The sequence below is a fragment of the Lynx canadensis genome, chromosome B4, assembly GCF_007474595.2.
Source record: "Lynx canadensis isolate LIC74 chromosome B4, mLynCan4.pri.v2, whole genome shotgun sequence".
NCBI classification, from domain to species: domain Eukaryota; kingdom Metazoa; phylum Chordata; class Mammalia; order Carnivora; family Felidae; genus Lynx; species Lynx canadensis.
This window is the reverse complement of record NC_044309.1, coordinates 20,938,349-20,957,909: the sequence shown is the minus strand read 5'-3', so window position 1 is coordinate 20,957,909 and position 19,561 is coordinate 20,938,349. Positions and strand designations below refer to the sequence as shown.

General features: G+C 47.8%; 1 protein-coding gene and 1 long non-coding RNA gene across 2 annotated transcripts in view; one reads left to right on the top strand and one right to left on the bottom strand.

Moving 5' to 3' along the window:
• Positions 1–19,241, top strand: part of PIP4K2A (phosphatidylinositol-5-phosphate 4-kinase type 2 alpha) — a 192,109-nt gene extending 172,868 nt beyond the window's left edge. The window contains 4 exon segments of the mRNA XM_030321096.1: positions 2,758–2,871; positions 11,946–12,189; positions 14,285–14,388; positions 16,986–19,241. Coding sequence (XP_030176956.1) covers positions 2,758–2,871; positions 11,946–12,189; positions 14,285–14,388; positions 16,986–17,066 — 543 coding nt within the window. The 3' untranslated portion in view covers positions 17,067–19,241.
• On the bottom strand, positions 14,308–16,626 carry LOC115517958. Its single transcript, XR_003970122.1, has 2 exons — positions 16,525–16,626; positions 14,308–16,060 (listed from the first exon to the last, which is right to left on the bottom strand). It is a non-coding gene; the product is annotated as an uncharacterized LOC115517958 (long non-coding RNA).
• Positions 19,242–19,561: the final 320 nt, after the last annotated feature.

Genomic DNA, 19,561 nt, shown 5'->3' with positions numbered 1-19,561 from the left:
GTTGGGTTCCTCCAGCAGCTGCCCCGCTAAGGATCTGCCTTTGCCTCTTGAGACTTTCGATAAGCCCTTAAGTCTTTTAACCAATCTGGTTGCCCTTTTTAAAACTTGATCCAATCTAAATACGTCCCTAGTGCCTGTGAAATTCACAAGCGAGCTTAGTAATAGAGTACAGGGTGCCCGGAGTTTTACGAGGTAGGATTAAGTTTTCCCTGTCACATGAAGTAACCCTGCTGGGGTAAACCTGAAACGGCATTCACCTTCATTAATGTGCCTGGAATTATAAACACCTATCCAGCGTGTCATTTACTGCCTCGGCCGGGCTCCGACATCGCTGGCTTCAGGTTTCCCTTTTGCTCACGCAGAGACAGAAATCCCTGTGCCCTTCTTCTCTTACACATACGAAGCGAGTTGAAGCAGATACCTTAATCCTTAACGCTGCCCCCCGCCCCCCCCCCACACACACACAGACGCCCACGTCGTCCCCTTGGAGAGTCCCCTCCATCTCTGTTCCTGGGTGGAGACCTGGCTTCAGCCCTTTCTCCAGGGGCGCCTCCGGTTCCGGGTTTGGGGCAGTGAGAAACCCTGGGTCTGTTCAACTTCAGGTCCTTGCATTTCATTCTCTGAAACTTCGTTACGTTTATGATTCCGACGGAAGAACTGAGGGCTCAGTGCGGTTGACCCCAACATTTCACGTTAATGCGCTGTCTTCACATTTAGGGTTTTTCGTGTCACGTTTATGACATTATTTTCAAGTTATTAATGACAAATTTAGGGAGTTCATCTACCAGGCTCCTCCCATAGCTTTTGGGAGCAGCGGCATTGTGTTTTTATTTCCTCAAAACTCTGACTCCGCATAAAAGTATTTGAAAGTAGATCAGTGTCCCCCAAGAATGCTGTTATATTCATCTGTCCATTTTGCGTATTCATGCTGCCTTATTTAAAGAAATTTTTTTTTTAATGTTTATTTCTTTTTTGAGAGAGAGACAGAGAGAGTGACAGAGCATGAGCAGGGGAGGGACAGAGAGAGACACAGAATCTGAAGCAGGCTCCAGGCTCGGAGCTGTGAGCACAGAGCCCAATGCAGGGCTTGAACTCACGAACCGTGAGATCATGACCTGAGCCGAAGTCGGACGCTCAACCGACTGAGCCACCCAGGCACCCCAGGAATACGATTATTCATAGTACACAGAAGGAAAAAGTGTCAAACATTTGGATCTCTGATCTCTGCTATACCTGCATTGTAGAAACAGCTATTCCGGCAGTAGTCTTATCAAAAATTGCAAAGCTTCAAATTTTGGCGAAGTTAAAAACGAGTAGCAAAGCTACAGATTTGTTATTGTGTAATATATGTGCATATATGTATATGTTCAGACAGATGTGAGCAGTTTACATAGAAGGAAAAGTGAGCAGTTTCAGGCATTTGAGAAATGGTTCTGCAGGGGCGCCTGGGTGGCCCAGTCAGTTCAACGTCTGACTTCAGCTCAGGTCACGATCTCACGGTTCATGGGTTCGAGCCCCACATCCGGCTGCTTCGGATCTTCTTTCCTCCTCCCTCTCTGCCCCTCCCCTGCTCGCGTGTGCTCTCTCTCTCTCAAAAGTAAACATTTTTGAAAAAGAAAAAGAAAACTGGTTCCACAGATCTGTGCAATGGGTTTTCTTTTATCACTCTGAATAGCGGGGTAGGGCAGTGTGGGGAACAAGAAAGAGAATACATTCTTTCCTTGGATTATTTTTTTTTTCATTTAGCTCACACTTATGGAAAAGAGAGCCATTCAGACATTCATTAATATGGTAAGAAAGACAATATCTTATATTGGATTCCTTTCAAGTGGAAGAAATAAGCTATGAGTTGCTGACAGGAGCGGGGAGGGGTTTTAATTGGTCTTGAACTCTCCCAAAATGCAGGTTGCACGAAGTTAAATAGAATAATCCACACGAGTTTAAAATTAAATGCCCATATTATCCTGCAGCATAAGCTAGTTTTGTTCTGCTTGTGACCCGTGTTTCAGTCGTCCCCCCGTTACTTTGCGTTGATCGGGTCAGCGTAAGTTCCGTTTAGTCGCCAGCCCACCATCCTCTTGTTTATTTGTAAAGGACAGAACTTCTCATCTTAGTATGTTTTGTATTAAAAGAAGACATTTTCCTTCGGCATTGCCCAACTGCAAACAGAATTTTCTTGGCAGGGTGGTGACCAGGAAGGCTTAGAAGGACAGGTGGCTAACCTCTGGCTGCATGATCTCCCCGACTGAGAAATTAGATATGATTCTGGATGGTGCTTTTCTGAGGCCAGATAACGTGTTATTTGTAACATGAACCCGGCAAAGGCTACCCAAAAAGTGTCGGGGGCGTGGAGTTGGGTTGTACCAGTAAGAAAATTGAAGGTTCCTGACAAAGAATTCCAAGAATACAAATTCTATACTTAGAAGACCTCTTGTAAGAAAGTGAATCCAGGAAAGCAGTCAGGTTCATGCCCACGAAAACCATGAAATCTGTTACTAAACTTCATAATATGGAGTATGTGTGACCCTCCACTCCTGGTGGGAATGCTTCCAGCGGCCGTAGCTCACTGGTGCCCCCTTGCGGTATTCAAGCCACTTCGCATGTTGTTGCCTTGGGTAAAAGACTCCCACAGTGAACGAGGGGGACTGTTTCTGGGGGTGGAAACTTATCCTCTGGGGACTGGAAGACATACGTGTTTTGTCTTTTTTAATTTTGTTTTATTCAAGCTTCTTTCATTCTTTTTGTCATTTGCTTTAGGCCAAAGAGCTACCGACCTTAAAGGATAATGACTTCATTAACGAGGGCCAGAAGATTTATATTGACGACAACAACAAAAAGGCCTTCCTGGAAAAACTGAAAAAGGATGTCGAGGTAAGAAAAATCAGTATAAAGGACGGCCCCGTTGTAGAAACGTCAACCGTCTGGGTTGGCTTCTGAAGCTTCTTCAACCGTCTCTTCAAATCTGCAACCGAGGCCAAAATGCCTGTTGTACGCGATCAAAGTCAGGTGTAAGCAGGTGTATCTCACGCGTGGTCTGGTTTAGAAAAGCGCGCCGGACCACAAACAGAAGAGAGCGCCTGAAGGCCTCTGCCGGGCATCGCCCCGCTCGGGTTCCCACCTTCTAGTTGGCAGGAGGGTCTGTCTGTTCAGTGGAAGCCCGCTCGCGCCGACTGCCCGCGGCCCCCAGAGTGAGGGTTCCGCGGAACCATGGTGTCCCGTCACGCAGCAGAGCATTTCAAACGCAGACGTTCAGGAACCGCATCTCGGTGTCCATGAACACGTTCCCGGTCACCTGATGCTTGAACATTTCCAGCAGTCTCTGTGAAAGTAGCCCCACTGAGCCTTACACGTCGTGGGAACGGTGCAAAGGTGACTCCTGATACCAGTGGCATGGGGGGGTGGGGGGGGGATGGTTGTGACACATCAAATACTGTGTGAAAATGGGCTTTTCGTCCATAATGAAGTTTTCTTTCTTTCACTGTTATTCTGGTTAAGAATGAGAAATGTACTTTTCCTGCTCTCCCGTTGGACTTCCTGTTATGTATCTTTTAGAAATCAAGCCGGGAGAAGTTATTTTCTTGAAATTTGTTAGGTTTGTAAGACAGTGAGTGCAAAGAGAATTCTGATTTAGACAGTTACTGAACTAAGTTTTGCTGAGCTGTTAACTTTTGTTCGTACGTATGCATGAACGTAGTATACTTTTTATTTTTTTTACTTTTATTTCTTTATTTTTTTAATACTTATTTTTGAGAGAGAGACAGAGAGAAGGAGAGAGAAGAGTGTGAACAAGGGAGGGGCAGAGAGAGAGAGGGAGACACAGAATCCAAAGCAGGCTCCAGGCTCTGAGCTGTCGGCACAGAGCCCGATGTGGGGCTTAAACTCACAGACGGTGAGATCACGACTTGAGCCAAGGTAGGGACACTCAACCAACAGAGCCACCCAGGCGCCTCTTTTTTTACTTTTAAAATCCAGTCCCCCACACAGCAATACAGCTCTACTACTTAGAGGCTTTGTGGAAAGTTCTTTTCATGTCATCAAACAAAAACAATTAAAATGGCTTGAGCCAAAGGATGAGTGTGCATTAGACTGTATCCCCCGCGAGGGCTGAGCAGTTTTTACAATATTCTTTTCACTGTTCTAACATCTCTTTCATTGTAAGATACCCAGACCGATTGAAGGAGTTCATAATTATTTTCAGGTCATGAATTTATTCTCATTAAAAACGTTTACCTTTTTTTTTTTTTTTTTAACCTAGCTCGTGTATATACTTCAGTTAGAACCTAAATATTGTTTATTTGTGAAGGATACAACTGTCTCCTGAGAAAGAGAAGTGGAGGGGATCCTGGGTGGCTCAGTCAGTTGAGCAACTTGGGCTCACGTCATGATCTCACAGTTCGTGAGTTCGAGCCCTGCGTCAGGCTCTGTGCTGACAGCTCGGAGCCTGGAGCCTGCTTCGGATTCTGTGTCTCCTCCTCTCTCTGTGCCCCTCCCCTGCTTGCACACTGTCTCCCTCTCAAATATAAATAAACATTAAAAAAAAAATAGAAGTAGAAAAAAAGTAGAAAATCATGTAACATTTTTCTCCAGTCTTTCATTAATAAGTTTATTTTTCCATTGTTGTCAGTGATTATTATAATACATATTAAACATTAAATATTTCCCTTACTTGGGTGTCAGCCTGATCTAACTGATAACTAAGTACTCGAGGAAGACCTTCTCAGTTTCAGCTTTTTATTCATTAATCAGTGACTCTTTGATCCTGAGAATAATATGGCTTGAACAATTATGGTAAATATGCTTTAGGGGTTGTGCACGATCTGCCAAGAAAAAATGTTTTCATCCTTTTTTCTGTTGGCTGTGTACCACCAGGATATTTAGACTCCAGAAATAACGTAACTGAAGCAGTTCAAATTTACGGCTGAATTACATAAGGATCCTCTTAGCCCTTTTGTTGTCTCTAATAATGTCGTTGATTAGAGGATTTGGAGAGTTTAATCCCAATACGGGGCTCTCGCACTTAGCTGTTCTGTTGAAATGGAAGCAGGGCAAAAAGCATTCTTTCCTTAAAAAAAAATTCTCAGTGGCTGATACAAGTATCTTTAGTTTTGAAATTCATGCAGAAGCATCATTAAATTTTTAAGCGGGTAATTATGGTGAGGTAGCTTGACATCTGATCTTGGTAAACAAAACTAGAGTTTAATCTAGTTTCATTTTTGTAACACTCTGCTTTCTAAGTGAGCTGACTGGCCTGTTAGTTTTTTTGGAGGGGATGGGGGGTTGGTGGTACTTTTTGTTTCTTACTTAAGACTTAAAAGACTTACACCTCAATAAGTAATCTTTTTTATGTTGTTTTTTTTAATGGTTATTTTTGAGAAAGAGAGCACGCAAGCAGGGGAGGGGCAGAGAGGGAGACTGAGGGTCCCAAGTGGGCTCCACGCCGACAGCACAGAGCGCCATGTGGGGCTCAAACTCACGAACCGTTAGATCGTGACCCGAGCCGAAGTCCGATGCTTAACCAAGTGAGCCACCCAGGTGCCCCAGTAACCTGTTTTTGTAGCAGAAAGAAGAGAATGTCCTGAGAATCTAGCTGTTCTCGTTGTTTTGTTTTGTTTCCCTGCACCCAAAATCCTGTTCTGTTCATATACTCTGTAAAGAAAGCTTTGCACATAACTCCATATTGGTGAGCCCTTTTCTCCAAAAGGAGGTGCTGTATGGAGAGGGACGATCGCTTTTGCCTTCTGGCCTGCGCGTGGTCGGCGCCGATCGTGACTGCAGAGAACTGACACCCGTATCTCCTCTCACTGGCTCACGCCAGGATCCCCGTGGTGTCCGGGAGCACCCCCACCACGGGGCATCTCAGCTGTGGGGTCTCTGGGCCCGCAGCCTTGGAGGTGGGTGGGAGTCGGGGGAGGCCGGCGGGGGATGGTGGGCCACCAGTGTCGACGGAGCCACGCGTAGAGCCTGACTCCTTCCCATGCGGACATCGTCTCTTTCATTTGAAACTCCTGGGGATGAGTGCTGTTGTTACCCAGTCTGTGGATGGGGAAACCGAGCCCAGAGACTAATTTGGGATTTGAGGCTGTCAGAGGCCGCGCTCCTAAACTGCTCTGATACCAAACGCAAATGAGAAACGTCTGTGAGATCGCAGTTAAGATTTTGTTTCCCGGTAAATGACCCAAAGGAGGATTATTACAACTTTTAACGAGTGATACAAGAGAACTGTTAAATAGTGCTGGTTGGAATTTTAATTCTGCATTGCAGATGTGTTAGGAGGTGGTAATTCAGTAGAGCGAACGTGTTAATAAATAAAGTGAGTTTAAACGTTGCGAAAGAGAGCTTATTAATGGCTCCCTGACCACGTCGTTTTCTAGAAGGGTTTGTGACAGGACTCGTTAAAGATCTTGAAGAAGACACTAGCTCAGAGATTTGGCATAAAGAGGGATTAATCATGAAAGAATCAGATTAGGTGGGATCTTCTGAGGGGAAAAGAAGCCCAAAGGTCTGGCAGATAATTATTAACAAGTTGGAAAAGGAGGAAAGGCGAGGGGCCTGAAGATTATAAAGATTTAAACATCGTCATGCTTCGAAATCTTACGTACTTAAAAAAAAATCAATAAATTTGAGTCAGAAGCTTAAAGGGATGAAGAGAAACCAGAACAGATGTGTATTAAGTTCCTTAATGTCAGCTGGAGGCAAACCCCAGCAGTGGAACCTTTAACCCCTCCCCAGCCACGTGGAATCTTCCAGGCCACGGCAGTTTTGCGACACCCGGCGGGAATTTTTCTCTACCGAGAATCTCGAGTTTATTGCCACATTCCCCTCTACTTCAGAAGAGATGGAAAATGAACTTTATGGAGACAAGAGCTAGTGGGGTTCTCCACGCTTCTCCTCTTGGCCCACCTAACTTGAACCTGTCCCCGTGTTTAAAGTGAGGACTTGTTGGAAAAAAGCCTTCTACCAGGATAACAGCGACACGGGCCATCACAGTAACAGCCTCCATTGTTGCGAGCGAGGCCCGGTTTCCATCACCTGAGCTACGCATCCTCTCTCCTTCCTCTCCACACCCCTATGAGCTTAGCGGGATTATCCCATTGTACAGTTAGAATAACTGAGGCTCGGGGAGGTGGACGCCTTGTCAAGTCACAGAGCTACTGAGAGAAATAAGGTTTCATTTCCCATCGGACTCCCAGACCTATACTCTTATTTATTTTTTTTTTTAATATTTATTTATTTTTGAGAGAGAGAGTGAGGGAGGAGCAGAGAGGGAGGGAGACAGAGGATCCAAAGCAGGCCCTGCATCGACAGCAGAGATCCCGATGCAGGGCTCAAACTCACAAACTCTGAGATCACGACCTGAGCCAAAGTCGGACGCTTAACTAACTGAGCCACCCAGGAGTCCGGAGAGCAGCTTCTTACCTAGAGATGCATATTATGTTTCACTGATGGTTTCAGTTTTGTATTTTGGATGTAGATATTTCCTTACTGAAAAAGGGAGCCTGGGCACTAGTCTGACTGCAGAGCTAAGGCCCAGGAAAGGGCCTGGCATCGTGAGCATCGCGGATATGGGGGGGAGGGACTCCACTGAGTGCAGCGGCCCAGCCGTGGTCATCCTCCCTTCCCGGCTGACCTTTGCAAGTTCATTACAGGCAGCCCCTTACTTTTGTAATCAGGCACACCTGCAAGGGTGTTTGAAAACCAGCCTTCTGAAGGTCAAACAGTAGACTTACATGATAGCGAGGTTCCATTCTGGCAAAGATACGTGGTAAATGCTCTCGCTTTGCTTCCAGTAGGTGCTTCCTTTTACAGTCTCAAAGGTTTCTTTGTTGCTTTGTTCTATGTTTTTACTTGCCCTGGGTGGTTGTTTCTTCGAGAAAGGGGTTAGGGAAATTAGGGTGAGTTCAAGGGGACTGGGGAAGAGGCAGCAGGCGTCTCATTCACTTGTCCAGTGAATACTGACACCTTACCACCGGGAATACGGTGAGGGCAGAAACAGCCAGAGCCCCTGCCCTCACGGGGCTGCCGTGTTCAGGGAAGACAGAAGCTTCCCTAAATAATCTAACAGGGTAAATGTGCAGCCAAGCCAAGTGTCATTAGGGAAAAGTGTGCGGGTCCCTCCACGCCCGTGCTTTGGGGGCGTGGCCCAGGCCAGAATCGGGAAAGGCTTCCAGAAGCAAGCGTCCCTGCAGTTGTGATCTGAAGGTCAAGTGGTGCAGGTGAGAGGGCCAGAAGGTGGGCTGGAACAGGCTTCAAGGCAGCCAAAGAGGTAATGGGGCCAAGCATCCTGGTCCGCTGGGCCGCGTTCGAGTTTGCTTCCGCCCCGCGAGGAACAGGCACCCACTGCAAGGCCTAGAGCAGGGGCGGAGTTAAGATCAAACTCGCATTCTGAAAAGATCCTCCCTTCCCAGAGGCCTGGGGCCCTTACCGCTTCTCAGGGACCTTCCAAGGATCCGGGAGGAGCGGGGATGGAAAGAAAGGGGCCTGTGGCCCGGCCGAGCAGCCCGCTCCCCCACCCGTGCCCCCCCCCCAACACGTGGGCTCTCTGGGGAGATGTTGCCAGCCGGGAACCCGGGGTCTGCCAGCGTGCCGCGTGTTCTGCAAGCACCGTGCCCGGCGTGGGAGGGGCCAGGAGACAGAGACACACGGACCCTGATGTCCAGGAGCCCAGAGGCTGAGCTCTGCCCCCGCCACAGCCTCCTGGGGCCCGTGGCCACTGGGGAGCATCCTGCCCGCCACACCCGGGGCGGGGTCAGAGAGCATGACTGGGTGTTTCGGCCTCAGTGTTTCCCAGACGTCTTTTGTGTCCACGGGGTGCTCCGAAGGGGGGTAAAGGGGGTTCCGAGATGAAGCCGCTGTGAGGCGTGCCGCCGCCGACACCTACCCCTCGCGGAGACTCCCTGTGCTTGGCAACTCGGGGAGGCCCTCCTCCTCAGGAACCATTTGACTGAACTCATCTTTTCCGTACTAGTGTTGCAAAGAACACGACTTGGGAAGAGCTGCCTTACTGCAGTTTCCAGAAGCAGCGTAGCGCAGCGTAAAGAACGAGCTTTGAACGCGGGATCCTGAATTCACGACTTCTTAGCTTTGAGTCCCTGGAGGCCAGCTGTCTCTGTCCCCACAGCACCTGGTTCTCTTCCACATCCATGGAGATGCAGGTCCGTGGGGAGCAGACCAAGTAACCCAGATCTGGCTACACAGCTGGGCGGCTGGCCGCATCGGTAGAAGATTCACGGGTCTTACCGCGTCGTCATTCACTCGAGAGAGGGACGGTTGCCCACGTGAGTTCCTGGTCACCCCAAAGCCCAGCACCTGCGAGGGGCCACGGCACGATGAGCAGTCTTTGTCCGCCAGACAAAGTCTAGCTGGGCGAGGTGGGCCCAGAAAGGTGGTTCTGTGATTTACTTTAAAGGGGGAGCTTGGGGAAGACCATGGGAGGAACAGGAGCTTCCTCTCTCTCTCTCTCTCGGGCTCAGAAAATTGATTCAAGGCATGAGAACCAGCGCTGTGTTTTGTTACTGTTTTGTGGTTTGGGGGGGTTTTTTTTGTTTTGTTTTGTTTTTTTTGCAACTGGAATAAGTGACACTTACTTACAAATACTATTATATTTAAAGTGTTTACGGTGGTGATTTGCTGTATGTATCCATTGTCAGAGGATTCCCCCATCAAGTTAGGAACACAGCCACTACCTCAGATACTTACCTTTTTTTGTTCTTCTGGTGAGAACGTTTAAGTCCTACCCTCTTAGCGATTTTCAGTTATACGCGACACGGTGTGACCAACTACAGTCACCACGTTGTGCGTTAGATCCTCAGACCTTACACATCTGATAGCTGTAGGTTTGTACCCTTTCACCAGCTCTCCTTAGTTCTTCCACACCACCCCCCACCGGCTCCTGGCAACCACTTTTCTATTGATTCTATGAGTTCAACCCCCCCCCCCCCAACATACAGACGCACGTAAGTGATACCACACAGTATTTGTCTTTTCCTGTCTGGCTTATTTCGCTCAGCGTAACGCCCAGCAGGTTCACAGTGACAGAATTGTTCTTTCTTTTTTAAGATGAAACAACATTCCTCAGTGTACATATACCCCATTTTCTCGATCCAGTTATCCACCGACACTTAGGTCATTTCCATACCTTGGCTATTATGAATAATGCGGCGGACATGGGAGTACAGATATATCTTCGAGATAATGGTTTTGTTTCCTGTGGATATGCACCCGGAACTGGGATTGCTAGATCGTAGGGTAGTTCTGTTTTTAATTCCTTGAGGAATTTTCATACCGTTTTCCATGCTGGCCGCACCGATTTACATCCCCACCGACAGTGCACAAGCTTCTCTTTTCTCCACATCCTGGCCAACACCTGTTATCTCGTCTTTTTGACACCAGCCATTCTGACAGGTGTGACCGCCTCATTGCGGTTTTGATTTGCATTTCCCTGATGATGAGTGATGTGGAGCATCTTTTTGTGTACCTGTTGGCTACTGAGTACTCTTTTGGCAAAGGGTTTGCACGTAGGGTTCTCCTACCTTGCTTACATGCCTAAACGAGGATTTGTGTGATTTTTTTTTTCCTCCTGAGCTTCAATGAGGAAGAGTCAGCCTGGCCCCAGGGGATTTGTGGTGGGAAGACATGGAAATGGGAGCTAAGAAAGAGGAGAGCAGGAGGAGGCCTGGGCTGGTGAGGAACGGAAGGCCTCTGGGCACAGCTGGCGTGCGAGGTCCCCTCCTAGTCTTCAAGGGGGAATGGCTTCTCCTTCAGCTCAGACACTGAGCTGCTTCCCTACAGGCTGGGGGGCCGGGGCGGGGGGTTCCTGCAGGTCTCCACAAATGGATTTCGTTTCACTCATTTTCGGCCAGAACTCCAAGACCGGTCATTTCACATGCTTGCCCTTTGTGTAAGGAAGTTCATGTCCTAACTTCTGCCGGGATGGCCGGAGGCCAGCCGGCTGCTCTGTGTCACCGAACGAGGGTGGCATCAGGCCCTCCGAGAGTCGGGGTCCTGCGTCTTCTTGGGCCATGGGCACGGGGTGGGAGCAGAACCAGACCCTGTGCGGAGCCAGCTGGGTGGGGACCGGGGAGCTGAGGGGTTTTAGCCAGCAGATGGGCCGGCACGTTTTGCCCTCAGTTCTAGCCACACTTTAATGGAGCGATTAGAACACGTGTCTGGGTGCGTCTCCTAAGAAGAGAAAAGAAAAATGGCATGAGAAGTCCAGAGAGGAGTAGGAGAGGCAGGCTGACCCTTGGAGCCAGGTCTCGGCCCACGTTCCGTTCTACCCGCGGCTGGAACGGGACGAGCGGGGACGGGGCTCCTGAGCCTGTGCTGCCTCGTGCGAAGTGGACCATGCCCTCAGCTCCTCCGGTCTCCCCGCTTCCAGAAGGAAACCTGAGCAGGACAGGACCGTGTTACTCACCCGAGCACTGACACAGGCGTTTGCTAGTCGGTTGGGACATTTGGGCTTTTACTTAGTGGGGACGGACAGCGTACTCACGTCCTCAGCCCAGTGTGCTGAATTTCCAAGTGCTTTCACAAGAGACTGCTGGAAGCCACTTGGGAGGCCCCTGGTCTTTCCCCTCGGCCAGTCTTCGTTGTTGGGAGAGCAGCTCTCTTCCCTCCTTGCCAGCCATGTGCTGTGCTCTCTGGGGTAATCCAGCCTCCATGGGATGTGTGCCCACCTCTCGGCATCCAGCTTGGCGTCTCAGGGAAACTACTACTAGCGCCGGGCCGGCCCGGGGTGTGGGGCTCCGTTTTTGGCCCGCGAAGCTTCCGCGGGGCTGGGAGAGCATCACAAAGGAGGCTCCTGGCTGGCCGCCTCTCGGGGAGACCCTCTTCTCGTTTCTGCCGCCCCCTGGCTCACAGCCTTCCCCCGTGTGCATTTTCCTGAGCTTGTTTTCTCCAGGTCTGGGGTCTGAAGGCCTGACTGACCTGCTGCCTCCCACCCTCAGTTTCTTGCCCAGTTGAAGCTCATGGACTACAGCCTGCTGGTGGGAATCCATGATGTGGAGCGAGCCGAGCAGGAGGAGGTGGAGTGTGAGGAGAACGACGGGGAAGAGGAGGGGGAGAGCGACGGCACCCACCCAGTGGGAACCCCTCCGGACAGTCCTGGAAACACGCTCAACAGCTCACCGCCTTTGGCCCCGGGGGAGTTTGATCCAAACATTGACGTTTATGGGATTAAATGCCATGAAAGTAAGCTGAGCTCTTACCACCTCTTTTTATCTATGAAGTGATTTGATTTTTGCATTGTTTCCCACTAGTAATCATAATCCCGGTTAAGTCTGCTGCCCTCCAAGGCTTATTCTCCAGAGCCTCAGTAGCTGACTCGGGGACACGAGCATGTTAAGGGTAACTCACCTCTGGTTTTGAAACGGGATGTGATCGGGCCCTTGAATTTTGTGATGTTGGAATGGAGTGAAGCCACAAACTATGTAACACCCACGTACCCACACTTAGGTGCAGACAGGTAACATACAGAAGAAACGTTTTTGAAATTTTTATTCTCCGCCATCTCTTACGTGGATCCGAAATGTCAGCAATCTATCCTGAGCTAGGCACACACGAGGTCCCTAGTGTGCCTCACGCGGGAGGGAGGCTCATGCGGACGCCCTGGAGGGCCGGCGTCTCATCGCTACCGGCCCTTCCCCTTTCGGGAGCGCTGAAGCTGGCCCAGGGCGTGGGATGAGGGCGTCTGGTCTGCTGTTGTGTCTGTCTGTCCTCTGCTGTGCCCCCTGGCCGCCCATTAAGGGGTCTCTGTGGCCCTCTTGTCTAAGTGAGCCCAATCTTAATCCTCCAAATCTGGGTGACTGGATATTTGAAGGAATATCACCTTCTACCTCAGCTACTGAGACATGAGAAAACCAAGATGATTTGGAGGTAGGATAAAAACAGGCCTCTTATTTTTTGAGTAATAAAAATTGTGGCTCATCATTGTTTAAGAAAAAAAAGAAGATGTGGCATATCAGCCAAGTGAGCTTGAGTTGTTATTTTGCTCCCCAAAATTTTCTTCAGTGCAGAAAATGAGATGTAGTCAAATGTACTTTTCTTATTGTTTATAATTAAAACAGCCTATTTGTGGAAATACGTGGAAGATGGATCTTAGAGATGATAAATGCCTTTCTGCAGTTCTGATGCTAGACTCAGAATTATGAACGGTTGTAAGGACAGGCACACCTCAAAGGTGTTGCAGGGTCAGTTCTAGACCACCACCACCACGTGAGTCAGATGAATGTTCTGGTTTCCTGGTACATATAGAAGTTATGTTTACACTGCTGTATAGTCTCTTAAGTGTGCGATAGCATTATATCTTTAAAAAACAATGTACGTATCTTATTTTAAAAATACTTTATTGCTAAAATATACTAACACTAACCATCATCTGAGCTTTCAGTGAGTTGTAATCACTGCTCACAGATCACCATGCAAATACAATAATGAAAAAGTTTAAACTATTGCTAGGATTACCAGAATGTGACGGAGACACGAAGTGAGCAAATGCCATTGGGAAAATGGTGCCAGCAGACTTGCTTGACACAGGGTTGCCATAAACCTTCAATCTCTGGAAAATGCAGTATGTGCAAAGTGCCGTAAAGCAAGGTGCACCTGTAGTTAACGGGAGACTAGGAGTAAGGAGCGTAATTCCATCTACCTGTTGTATGAGCATCTCTCTTTACACCAAAGCAATCCATAATCGTTAAAGAAAATGCAGATTGACAAAAATTAAAAACCATCTCCCCCTTGGACCTCTACTGGTAACATCCTAGGGTGATACTTTTTTACTTTTTGAATTGAGAGAGAATTGGGGAAAGTTAAGCTGTTCAACAGGGATATGCAGGAGTTACGTGGATGCTTTTTCCAAATTACTATTTTATTTATCAGTTAACTTTTTTTGTGTTTGGGGATAGCTGATACACAGTGTTAACGTTAACTTCCAGTGCACAACACAGTGATTCTGCCGTGCCCGCACCTGCCCACCTCTCAGCCCTGGTGCCGAGTCACTGCTGTGTTCCCTACGCTGTGCCTTTCTGCTCCGTGACTTGTTCCTCCCATAACCGGAAGCCGGTCTCTCCCAGTCCCCTCACCCAGTCTGCCCACCTCTCTACTCCATAAAACATGGAGGAGGGAGTAAAAGTTTTTTTTGAGAATGTGTTTGAACTTACATGGACATGGCCTTAGTTTTCAGACTCCTCCAAACCCTGTTCTGTCCTGAGTCCCTCACCCCCGGGACGTGCCTCTCCAGGTGGCGTCATTTGTCCCACAATCACTGCTCTCTCTCATCCCTTTACAGACTCGCCCAGGAAAGAGGTGTACTTTATGGCAATTATTGACATTTTGACTCATTATGATGCAAAAAAGAAAGCTGCCCACGCTGCAAAAACTGTTAAACATGGCGTAAGTATCTCCACTTTGTTTCCTTCTCTGCTCTTGGGCCCTTGCTGCAGTCTGGAGTGCGGGGACCAGCTGTGGTTGCCTCCCTCCCACTGAGCTGTCCAGAGTCCCTCAGGGGTTCTTGTTACCTTGGGGGGTCATGTTCCGAGTGCGAGATTTGGAGCCGGCAAATGCCAACAGTTAATACCAGCTCCCACCACGACTCCCTACGCTTTGGGCAGGTCACTTCAACTCAGCGGCCAGTCGTCTTTTTCCACACTGGGGTATTAGCACACACGTGCATCTCTAGAATATTGTGCGAATTCGTTTTTGTTTGAAAAATGCTTCAAAGACAAAAGTGAAAATAACTAAGTGTTTTAACACGAATTCTCAAAGCTGTAGAATGTTCAGAACTGAGGCACTATTCTGTGCTTCAGACACTTCCCAGATATGCAGTATTATCTTTCTTTTTGCACAGTGAATTGTGTATTTTTTATCACAGAAAACTTTTGGGTGCAAGATCAAAGTTTAATAACATAAATTCCTCACCTTTATTGTTCTTGCTCTAAATGATCACTATTCTAGGCATATGTTGACTTACTGAATCCCCATGACAAGCCTGTATCCCTGTTTATCAGTTGAAGAAACTGAGGAAGAAAGCGTAAATGGTAACTTGTCAGGGTCACAGCACTAGAAAGTGGTAGAAATGGGACTGCTCCCCAGGCCCTAGCCCAGCCCCTTGCTCTGTGCCAGTCCCGGCCCCATGCCCTACCAGCAAATCCCACCTGCCTGGCTGAACCTCCCAGGTGGTGAGTATCCATTATGCTTGTATCGTAGGGATTCATTTTGGCTTTCCAGGTGTTGCTAAAAAAGCTGCAGACCCCCATCCCATAGAGACAGACTTGTGTCTTGGCTTGTTCACACTGGAAGGAGCAATAGTGTGTACAACCAGCCAGGATACACCAAACATCAGCCTCTATTAAAGGCTCTTTTTCTGTATCTTACAATCAAACAGGCTAGGCTGCCCTCCCAGCAAGGGAACCAGCCCAAAACCATATTCTGTTTGCCAAAGAAACATTTCAGTTGCACCATCAGCTACTACTTACGGTATTCTAACCGTGCGCAAAGCATGACCAAGACCTCCCCCGGCCCAGTGAAAGTGCCGGAACTCCTGCGTCGGTGAGAGAGGAGGGCACCCGGCGGCTCTCACGTGCTGGCATCGCAGCCTCCCGCATGGCATTTGTGAAGTGTGTGCGTGCCAGACGCACCGTCCCCTTCCCCGATTCTGAGGCCGGGCCAAGAAGCTGGGGGAGGTCCCTCAACGGCTCTGTAGTCATTCCGATGCTCACCTCTGATGGCGAACCACGGGCATACTACAGAGACAGAACTGGCTCAGAACCCCGATTTCAGCTTTCCCGGCCGTGTAACCTCGAGAGCTTCAGGTCCCCTCACTAAGAAGGGAGCCCCACTGCCTTGCTGAAGGGGTCTTGTGGAGGAGACATGAGGCGACCAGGCCGAGCGCCGGGGAGGTGCTCCGTGTTCGTTCCCCTCTTTCCCCATTCTCACCGTAACATCACACACCATGTGAAACTGGAAATTTGCCGTGGCAAACATGGCTCCACTCGAGTCTCCACTGGAAGGCACCAGCCCAGCTCCGTCACACACCACATGGCCTGAAACTGTGTACGGTTTGCATCTGCAGGAGCAAGACATTACTCTTAGCAAAGGAATGCCGTGCTGAGCTGCTGGGAACTATTCTCTGCCTTCGAGGCCCGGGCTCGTCCGTGGAGATCCCGGCGGCCCAGGCCAGGCATGGAAATTACAGGTTCCCCAGTGACTATGGGTGTCTAAAAATAGCACCTGGTGACTTAGTAAAACTGGTCTTGCCCTTTGCAGCTCAGGAAACTGGCTGGTAACTCCAGACCTCGAGTCTGGTCGCCAGCATCGCCTCTGGTAATAGGAAGTCCCCCACTGAGCCTCCTCGAGGGGGCCCCTGCTTCCTTGCTCTGAGCGGGTCACTGTGAAGGGGAACAATGGCACTGCTGTGCCCTGCTGGGGGAGGTGCGATCAGCAGCCTCACGTCCCACCTGGTTACGGTGCCAGCTGACACGGACCCTGCTGCTGCTGTCACCCCTCTCTTTTGAGCACTCAGCCACTTACCCGGGTCCTGGGAGAGAAACGCAATCCTAGGTCATTGTCGGTGGAAGTCCCCTTCAGCCGAATGTTGCTGTTTGTGTCATTCTCAAGGTATCTCCAGTCTGTTCTCCTGAAAAACAAACATTGATTACATGGCTTCCGAATGTAGGCCACACGGAGTCCACTGTTTGAAAGGAACATCCCAGATGTGGCTAGTTCAAGGTGTTTTTTTCAGTTGCTACAGTCACAGTATGTGTGATAACAGCATCTGTGGTTCAGCCTCTCTGCCTCGTTTTCACACAGATCCTAAGAACCTGCACCATTCAGATATTCAGATGCAATATCCAAGATAGAATTCTGAGTTCTGTTTTAAGAACGGGGCACAGGTTATTATTATTAGCTTTATGTTTAGCTGCAATTGAAAAAAATGCTCTACATACTGAGTAGTGATTATATCGATATTCCTCTCCTTTCCATCTGCCTAGGCTGGTGCAGAGATCTCGACCGTGAACCCAGAACAGTATTCAAAGCGCTTTTTGGACTTTATTGGCCACATCTTGACGTAACCTCCCACATGACCTTGGACGGACATGAGCATGGGAAGGACAGAGGTGGCTTCGGCGTAAGAAAAATGAAAACCAAACTCAGTGAAGCACACCTCCTCGTTTACATCTTCGGGCCAAGATGACTGATTTGGAGGCTACTCGCTTTAACAGCTACCTGATATTTCCCAGCATCGTTCTAGCTATTTCTGACACGTGTGTGTGTGTGTGCGCGTGTGCGCGTGCGTGTCTTAAAAATTAATTAATTAATGAAAACTGATCAGCTTCAGTCAGGGTGTGTTTGGTCAACAACCCTCTGATTCCAGCTGTGGACGAATGAATGAATGAATGAGCACACGCGGGGGGAGGGGATGAAGGAAATGCATGTCAGACCAACCATGTTGGCATCACACGATAAACTGTGGATCAGTTTATTTTTTGGAGTTGAAAGATGTGACAGTATTCATAATAATAATGAAGATAATAATAATGATGATAATAATGATGGTGATTAAAAGAAAAAACTTACTGCGAATGTTACATTTCTACCACGCACGCTGACGCTCCTTAACAGCTGTGCCCCAGGCCCCTGGCACCAGGCAGGGGCGTGCCCTGCTTCAGGGTTCCGCCTCCACACGGTGTCCGGGGGGGCCCCCCGGGGTCCGGGAACAAATGCCCCTCCTCCAGCAAGAAGCTGATGCCCCTAGTGACTCTTACCTGTACATTTTTCACCTCAGTAAGTATGTCCAGGAAAACTGCTTACTTCTCTTTTCTTGCCTGGAGCTTCTTCACTGTTACACTCTTATGTTGCAATATAGGAATTTATGCTACAAAATAAAAATAAAGCTTACCTGAAAAGTGCATAGTTTCGGGCAATGGTATCTACATCTCCTACTGTGGGAAAGTGAGCAAAGCATTAGAACTCTGAACTCTCCTGTTAACGATGGATGGCAGATCTAAATTAGAAGATGTTTATGTTTGACCATTGTGTAAACAGTGGTATTTTGTTATGAATTATCCCTTTAACTGAAACCCTCAATTTTACTGTTTACATTATTAGGAAAACAGGGATATTTTTGAATCTAAAAATTTAATGTACAGCATGTGATTTTTGAAGTTTACATGTAAAGTCATTTTACAGTGTAGGTGAAATAATGTTTGTCATATTTTGAAATGTACCCTGCAGTCATGTTTTTGGGTGAGTGTTTTATTCAAAGTACATGGGAGGCAGTCTTCTACAATGAAAGTAAAAGGTGGTTTTGTTTCCTCCAGATGTACATTTATCAACCCGATGATTTTTTTTTTTAATGTTTAACCCAAATCTGGTTATGTAAGTTCATTGCCCTAAACTGTGCTGATTGTGTTTTAATCAGTTTATAAATTTTCAACATCAATCATGTATTTACCAACTTTCTGGCATTTTCTGAAAGGCGTCAAGCTAAAATATTAGACTTGCTTAGAGTAGGTTATCAACTTATACACTGTGCTAAAGCTGTGCCTTTGAAATTCTTTGTTTAAAACATGAGATGATTTTTGTAGGCAGTTTCAGAAAAGAAAAAAAAAAAAATCCACCCTCCAGTGATTACTTACAACTCACAAATACCCCCTGCCATACTGCCTCTTCCAATGACTTTACTTCAGGGCTTATCAGGGCTGCAACTGCGCCCAGTGTGTGTGGGTTTACTTCAGAAAACACGTGCTGATGGCAAGTCAGGACCTTCGGAGGCCAGCAACACCACCGTACCATTATGGACTTCCCCCGGGTTCGTCCTCCACGGTAGATGGTGTCACCACCATGACATGGTTGTCCGAATCCCGTATTTTACGCATTTGAATTAATCGAGACTGGTTTGCGCCCCCCCCCCCCCCCGCCCTGTTCATTCTGGAATCAAGTCAGTTCGAGTATTCTGAAGTTATACTGTGGTTTCTTTGGCCCAAGACTACAGAGGTGAGACCCTGAAGTAAAGATAAGGTACCCATACATTATTTGAGTAACTATTTCCTTTGTGGCCAGTGTGTGTATGCTTTTAGAAGTTTACAAAATGCTTTCTTTTTGTCTGTAACAGTCTCTGTCATTCATTTCTGTCGATAAACTATTTGGACAGAGTGAGGAAGTTTGCCTTGTATCTCCTAGTGCTAACAATACACTCCAGTCATGAGCCAGGCTTTACAAAATAAAGCACTTTGATGACTCACAAAGTGGATCCCTCGTTCCTCTGTCTCCACTGGGTTTCTCTCTAACGCAAATAAATTTAAAGACTCGGTACTAAGAGTACCTTTAGCTGCACCTTGAAGAAGTACAAGTAAAACCGAATCTCTTCACTACCTAGAGCTTTGCCTTCAACCTGTGAATTATTTTATTAGTAAACAATGGAAACTTCCACACCAAAATGGACTTGCTGTAAGATGAACAGAGAAAAGAAATCTCTTCAGTGAATACCCTATAAATATCATTTTATTTTCCATTTTTACCAACCACAGTTCTGTGTCAGCATTTTTTGAAACTCTTATTGGGCCAC